This window comes from Staurois parvus, unplaced genomic scaffold, assembly GCF_062004578.1.
Source record: "Staurois parvus isolate SC_StPar_1 unplaced genomic scaffold, SC_StPar_1.0 ptg000544l, whole genome shotgun sequence".
In the NCBI taxonomy this organism is placed as follows: domain Eukaryota; kingdom Metazoa; phylum Chordata; class Amphibia; order Anura; family Ranidae; genus Staurois; species Staurois parvus.
The window spans coordinates 10,049,039-10,056,802 of record NW_028318340.1 but is presented as its reverse complement, the minus strand read 5'-3'; the positions used below and the strand labels follow the sequence as shown (position 1 = coordinate 10,056,802).

The following is a 7,764-nucleotide window of genomic DNA, read 5'->3' as shown; positions in this document are numbered from 1 at the left end:
TGGTCTATTCTGGCGGGTTGTGACTGCAGTCTGTAGCATTTACAGGTCTGTGGAGTTCTCCTACCTTACTCCCCATCCTTTCTTTTCTCCCTTTCCACTTTCCCTCATTTTCTTTTTTCTTTCTACATCTTCTTTTTGAGAGCCCGCTCACTCGAGGACAGCCTACACCCCTTGGGGGTCCTGTCCCAGGAGTGCGACATCCTTGCCATGGAAGTTTACTACACTTCACTCATTATTTGGGCCTTCCTATGGCTGTTATTATTTTGAAATGATTTTGAACGATGTTGTTCACCATGTTTCAGCTAGTTGTTTTGCATGTGTATGAACATCTGAGCCCCTATGTGGGCATGCTGTGTACCTGCTTGTTCTTTTATCTGAAAACAATAAATATTATTGAAACAGAAAAAAAACTACCTATGAAGGTAAGGGACATCTGTAGATAAAAACAACTGCTTTGACTGAAATTGAATACAGCCCTTGTTATAGGTATAGGCTATTTACATGCCTCATAAAGCTTGACTGGAAAACTCTCAAAACGTTGGTAAGGGAGATGAAGCTGATGTTCACCTGCACCATCACAGAAGTGATCTGTTTCTCTGATTCAAACCCCCTCACATGCACTTTCTGTCCCCTGATACAGACAAGTTCTGAGCTCAGCATTTGAGAGCTTGCTCCAGTGCTGGTGGACGGGTACAGTAAGGCCTCATGAACACTGGATGTTTTTGACACTGCTTTTAGAGGCGTCTGGTGTTTTTTTTCTGCCTCTAAATGCCCCTTCTTGTATGGCCATGTGTCCATGCACACATAGGTGTTCAGAGGAGTTTAGAGACAGGGGTGTTTAGAGGCAGAAAAAAACCTCCACTGCCCATGTGTCAAGTTGCAGTAGCGTTTTGGCAGAAAAAACGCTTGACTTTTGTAAATGTGCCTAAAACCATGTTAACGCTGCGTGCATTTAGTGCTTGAGTGTTAATTCATTTCAATAGCCAGAACAAATATTATTCAAGCTAATAAAATGAATCAATACCCACACACTTGATGTGCCTAAATGTGTTACATGTGTTTACAAGCATTTTTTGTGTCAAAACGCTACTGCCAGAAGGAGAAACTTCTAGGAGAGCTGGCCAAACATCTAGTGTGCGTAAGTCCTAACAGCTGGGCCTCTCTTAGCAACATTCTATGAGCAGTTTTTCAGTCAGGCTTCGTGAATGGCCTACACCTATAACAAGGGCATTATTTAACTTTAGCCAGAGCTGCACGACCTGTTTTTATCTACATATGTCCCTTATCCGCATAGGTAGTTGTGTGGTAAAGGTGAACTAAGGATGGCGATACATGGGTCGAAATTCGACCGTTTTTTCGTCCGAAAATCGGACGTAAGAATAATCGGCCGATTTTCGCTCTGTTGGTGGGTCAATGGCACCGGCCAATTCTTGTGGTTCCTCCCCTTTTCGGTGATTGGGCATGTTGGAAAATTCATGAAAAACGACCGATTTTTGACTCAATGATGGTCAAATCGTTTGATCGTTTTTCCGAAAAAGCATATGCGCATGAGCCATGACCTGGAAGGAACAGAAGTTTTGCGTGTTATATGGGGTGATCTTTATGACTTGGTTAGCCGATTTTCGAAATCATTGATAGCACCAAGCGAACGACTTTTTCATTTTTTTGGACGAAAAATCATTCGGAATTCAAGCCATGTATATGGCCTGCATAACCCTTTCAGCTTTCAAAACATTTTAGCTGTGCCTCTTTTTACGTTCTCTGTTCATATTTCAAGTTCAGTTCAATAAGATAAAAAAGTGAAACAAATCGGAAAAGGAGACATAGTAGCAACACACTCCATGCAGAAGTGCCTTCTCCCTCACTACACTTCCACACCACAAACTTTCCTCCCTTTTCCTCTATTCACTAGTACAGGTCTGGGCTGAGCCAATCAGAGAACCTCGCTCAGGGGCCAATTAGAATGGGCCAGGAAGTAGCCAATCGGCGGGCGTCTGTGATGAGGCCCGTCAGAGGTTGGCTGAGCCTGTCAGTGTAGTGGCAGATCGGTGTGCGAAGTGTGTAGTGAGGTGTCGGGATGCTGAATGTGGCTGAGCGCTCTCCTCCTGTGCAGTCCGGGCTGTGCTCCATAAACATGCCGGGCGGCATCCGCCTCCTCCTCCTCTGTGAGTACCACATGCCCCGTGTGTGTGTGAGAGAGAGAGCGAAAGTGAGCCACCACTTCTACCCGGGAACTTTCTGTGTCCTCCCGCCCAGGAAACTTTCCCCGATCACAGCCCGAGAGACCCCGGACTATACCGATCCGGGCTGTGCGAGGAGACCCGGGACTATACCCAGCCGGGCTGTGCGAGGAGACCCGGGACTATGCCGGGCTGTGCGAGGGGACCCCGGACTATACCGAGCCGGGCTGTGCGAGGGGACCCCGGACTATACCGTGCCGGGCTGTGCGAGGGGACCCCGGACTATACCGTGCCGGGCTGTGCGAGGGGACCCCGGACTATACCGTGCCGGGCTGTGCGAGGGGACCCCGGACTATACCGTGCCGGGCTGTGCGAGGGGACCCCGGACTATACCGTGCCGGGCTGTGCGAGGGGAGCCCGGAATGGGAGCTCACCTATGATCTGTGAGTGCCCGGGAGTGTCATCCCTTCATACACCGGACATCCTTCACCATCCTTTCCATGTCCCGGGCTATGTCCTCCCCGGGCTCCATCTTCTCCGGTCCACCCGGCTACCGGACTGTGTGTATGTAGAGCGCTGCTGGGCGACCTTCCTGTCCCCCCTCTGGATCTTCTCTCTCACTTTTTCTTCTCTCACGCTTTCATTCCTCTTCTCTCTGTTCTGTTTCTTCTCTCTCATATTTCTTTTTCTTCTCTCTTTTTTTCTTTTCTTCTCTCTCCTTTTTTCTTTTCCTTCTCTCTCCTTTTTTTTCTTTTCCTTCTCTCTCCTTTTTTCTTTTCCTTCTCTCTCCTTTTTTCTTTTCCTTCTCTCTCCTTTTCTTTTCCTTCTCTCTCCTTTTTTCTTTTCCTTCTCTCTCCTTTTTTCTTTTCCTTCTCTCTCCTTTTTTCTTTTTCTTCTCTCTCCTTTTTCCTTTTCTTCTCTCTCCTTTTTCTTTTTCTTCTCTCTCCTTTTTTCTTTTTCTTCTCTCTCCTTTTTTCTTTTTCTTCTCTCTCCTTTTTTCTTTTTCTTCTCTCTCCTTTTTTCTTTTTCTTCTCTCTCCTTTTTTCTTTTCCTTCTCTCTCCTTTTTTCTTTTTCTTCTCTCTCCTTTTTTCTTTTTCTTCTCTCTCCTTTTTTCTTTTTCTTCTCTCTCCTTTTTTCTTTTCCTTCTCTCTCCTTTTTTCTTTTTCTTCTCTCTCCTTTTTTCTTTTTCTTCTCTCTCCTTTTTTCTTTTTCTTCTCTCTCCTTTTTTCTTTTTCTTCTCTCTCCTTTTTTCTTTTTCTTCTCTCTCCTTTTTTCTTTTTCTTCTCTCTCCTTTTTTCTTTTTCTTCTCTCTCCTTTTTTCTTTTTTTTCCCTCTCCTCTTTTCTTTTTTTTCCCTCTCCTCTTTTCTTTTTTTTCCCTCTCCTCTTTTCTTTTTTTTCCCTCTCCTCTTTTCTTTTTTTTCCCTCTCCTCTTTTCTTTTTCTTCTCTCTCCTTTTTTCTTTTTCTTCTCTCTCCTTTTTTCTTTTCTTCTCCTTTTTTCTTTTTTTTCCCTCTCCTTTTTTCTTTTTCTTCTCTCTCCTTTTTTCTTTTTCTTCTCTCTCCTTTTTTCTTTTTCTTCTCTCTCCTTTTTTCTTTTTCTTCTCTCTCCTTTTTTCTTTTTCTTCTCTCTCCTTTTTTCTTTTTCTTCTCTCTCCTTTTTTCTTTTTCTTCTCTCCTTCCTTTTTTCTTTTTCTTCTCTCCTTCCTTTTTTCCTCTTCTTCTCTCCTCCCCTCCCTTTTTTATATGCTATTTTTCACCCTTTTTTTTCACGTTTGCGCCTCCCCTTCTTTTTCGCTCACACACTTGTTATTTGCTCGTGCCGTTTTTTGCTCATGCTTTTCTTTGGGTTTACTCCTCTTTTTCACTCTCTCCTAACTTCTGTTTTTTGCTCACTTGTCGCGCTTCTTCTTTTTTGCTTGTGCTTCTCTTCTTTCCTTCTCATTTGCTCATGCTGTTTCTCCTTCTTTGCTCGCGCTTCTCTCCTCTTCTTTGCTCGCGCTTCTCCTCTTTTTCTATTCTTTTTTCTTGAAAATCTTTTTTTATTTTAAACATTTAAATAGATACAGACGCCCTCGCAGGGTCAAAGCCCAACTATGTGTACATATAATAACAATGATTCAAAACAACCAATGGGGGAGAAACAAAAATAAGGGAAGAGGAGGGAGAGAGTGGGCACACATAATATTCAAGGCCTGATCATTTATAGACAATATAACAGGGCCATAACTTATAGAAGGGAACCCAGCTCATGACAGAAAAGACAAAGCACCTGGGTTACTATCCATCAATCAATTCCCCATATCCGCTACTGCAGTGGCGGTAGATACATCATCAAGCCAGAATGACCAAATTTTATAAAATTTGTGAGGGCATCCTCTGTTAGAATAGGTATTCTGATAAAGGGGTAAATTAGAATTCACCAGACTTTTCCAGTAGGTCATAGCAGGGGGAGACTGTTTCTTTCCAGTGTAGAGTGATCGTTTTGTGAGCATAAAACAGGACTATTAATAAAAGGTGCTCTGGGCTACAGCAGGAGACAGCGATTCTATCACCCCCAGTAAACAGAATTTCAGGTCAAGAAGAACTCTAATATGTTCTATTCTCTTTCGCGCTTCTTCTCTTCTCTGCTCGCGCTTCTTCTCTTCTCTGCTCGCGCTTCTTCTCTTCTCTGCTCGCGCTTCTTCTCTTCTCTGCTCGCGCTTCTTCTCTTGTTTACTCCTTCTCTTGTTTGCTCACGCTTCTTGTTCTCTTCTCTTGTTTGCTCATGCTTCTTCTCTTTGCTCATGCTATTTCTCCTCCTCTTTGCTCGCGCTGCTTCTTCTTCTCCTCCTTCTCCTTCTTTCTCTGTTTTTTGCTTGCTCTTCGCTCATGCTCCTGCTTGTTTTTCACCTGCGCTCTTCCTCACTCACGGACACACTCTTGCACCCCTCTCTCTCTCTGTCTAATTCTCATTCTCTTGTTTTCTTTGGAAGTTTTTTAATTTTGAGATTCTGTCAGGTCACATTGTTAGTTCTGGATGGAAAACGTTTGTGCTGCAGGGTGCACAGTTGTCACTGATTCTTGTTGGTCAGTATACATTATGGTGGTATGAATTGGGGCTTTTGTATGTGGTCCCAATATTATGGTGCTCTCCTCTGTACTGTGACCAGTAAGGCCTCATTCACACCATGTGCAGAGATGTGAGTTTTTCTGCACACGTTTTGCAAGGGCATAAAGAAAACAATTGTTTTCTATGTGCCCTGTTCACACTACAACACTGGTGTCATGCAGGTTTTTTTCTGCGCAGGAATCTGCGGTGTGTATAAAACTCTTTGAAAACTGATGTAAACTTTTGTCTCTGCAAGTGAAACCTGTTAGTTGTTTCCATCAGTTTTTCTACACATATGGTGTGAACAAGGGCTAAAGAATCTTATTTGCAGAATTCCAGATGGATTATTTTTGTTGGAGTCATATTCAGATTGTTTGGGGTGGGTGACAAGGCCCCCATATTTAAAGCGGTACTAAACCCATCGATTTAATGGTTTTGAAAAACAGATACATTCCTGCCTAACCGTTACATTTGCCTGTGCTCTCAACCAAACTGTCAAACCATCAAATTGCTGCTGTCCTAAATTGTGGCTGACGTGCCGCCACGTGGCAGTTGCAGATCCGAAGCCAAGATGGCAGCTTCATCAGCTGAAAAGAATTGGAGGGTTTAGTTTCAGTTTAACTGCCATAAAGTAGGATTGGTCTGATGTCAAAAGTGTTATACTAGACTCTTGCCAATGGTTCTAGTTGGTACCATTTTCTCCTGATGTCGTTGAAGGTTCTACATACTTGGTCTTTCAGTGCCTCTGTCGATGGCTTGAAATTTCCCAATTGGTTAATTTTGTGGCTCAAGGTATGTGTACCTGTTGGATTCATTAAGAGTGCAGTTTAATGTAAAGGAAGAGCTCTTGATTTGCATTGTGTATTTTCTTTGGAACATTGTGACTTTTTTGTTTTTCTTTTGGTTTATGGGTAGTATCCTTGCTGTTTTCTTCTGCCTATAATTGAAGGGTTGAACTCGGTGGAGGACCACACACAACTTGATTCAAACATTGCTTGTGACAGTACAGCAGGTCAAGGGCTATGTACTGTATGTCTTCCCTAAGGCTGGCCATACACTATACAATTTTCTTGAGAATTTTGCTTTAGAGTTACCAAAAAACATATAATATGAGGTCAAACCTAAACAACACTTTCAGTTGTATCCAATTGGGCAGGCCCTTGCACTACATAGTTGAAGGTAAATCTAAAGGAAATTGGACAGAAAATTGTATAGTGTATGGCCAGCCTAAGGCTAGGTTCACAAATGCATCTGTGCAGTTGAATGGGTTGCCTGAAATGCAGGGAAAAGATCTCTGCAGCATTTTATAAATCACAGCCCACAAGAAAACCACAAGTGCACTGCGTTTCCCAGTGTGGAAGCAATTTCCAGTGCTTGCTGCGTGCCATTAGGATTAAAGCGGTAGTAAACTCTGCATTGGGATATTTGCCTACAGGCAAGCTTATAATAAAGCTTACCTGTAGGTTAAATGAAAATCTCCGAAGCATGCACCGTTTAGGAGATATTCTCTTGCTTGGCAGTTGGTGACATTGGCATTTGGCACTGGCGCATGTGCTCTGAAGGAATGGCAAACCCATGCTGTTCTTTCAGAGCCTTGCCGTGGCTCTTGTGTGCATGTGCAGGAGTGACATCATCGCAGCTTGACCATTCAAGGGGCACCAGCCCGCAGACCCAGAAGGAAGACTGGGTGAAGATGGAAGCCTCTGTAGCGGTGAAGGCATGCCGCTGGTATGCTTTGTTTCAAGGTAAGTCTTTCATACTAACACATTATGCCTTTACAAGGAAAAAGTGTTTTTTTTTTTTCCGTTTCGTTTCAAAGTTTACTACTGCTTTAATGGCACCCGCACAGATCCAGTGTGTTTTCCTGTGCAGGTGGTTGGGGCTGCTGGAACAGGTGCCGACCCACAGCGGGAACCACCTGCACAGATGTGAACCTGACCTAAGGGGCTATAATGAGCAATTTGACCATTGAAAGTACATGGTATTACACACAGATATTTTCCAACTTGCTGGTTGTCCTAATTGTTCCCTTTTATGTGGGGAATGAAAAGCAAACTGATCATGCAATCACCTGCACATTCTGGCCAAGCCAAAAAGAAGAGTGCATTGATGAGTTCAAAAACATACACATTTCTGTTAGCCCTGGTTCACACTAGAGCGACTTTGAAGTCATGCTACTCAGCACGACCTTAAAGCCAACTATTCAGTGCAGTTTCACTGCGTTTTGATGACATTCTGTTCAACTTCATTTAACAGATGTCAATGCAAGTCGCAATGGAATTGCACAGAAATGGTGCAGGAACCTTTTTCAAAGTTGCACCGATTTGAACGGGTTTGTTGCTGTGTGCGACTTTGAACAAGACACGTCACACTGGTCTGAACCATTCTGTTATTCTCTGTGAAACCTGTAGATAGCTTGGTCATCTTGCTAATCCAGTGGCTTCAATTTTTTCCAGAACAAATACAGGGGTAGCTCTGACCTTTTTCTGCTGAATG

The 7,764-nt window shown here is 43.4% G+C and overlaps 1 protein-coding gene across 3 annotated transcripts in view; it reads left to right on the top strand.

Annotated features, from left to right (window-relative positions):
- The first annotated feature begins 2,027 nt into the window (after window positions 1-2,027).
- The window catches only part of B3GLCT (beta 3-glucosyltransferase), a 523,490-nt gene continuing 517,753 nt past the window's right edge, over window positions 2,028-7,764 (top strand). Inside the window, exon 1 of one of the 3 annotated variants that reach the window (XM_089690888.1) lies at window positions 2,028-2,165. In XM_089690888.1, the coding sequence (XP_089547014.1) occupies window positions 2,078-2,165 (88 nt within the window). In that variant the 5' untranslated portion in view covers window positions 2,028-2,077. The remainder of the gene's footprint in view (window positions 2,166-7,764) is intronic. The other 2 variants (XM_089690889.1, XM_089690890.1) reach the window with 2 other exon arrangements.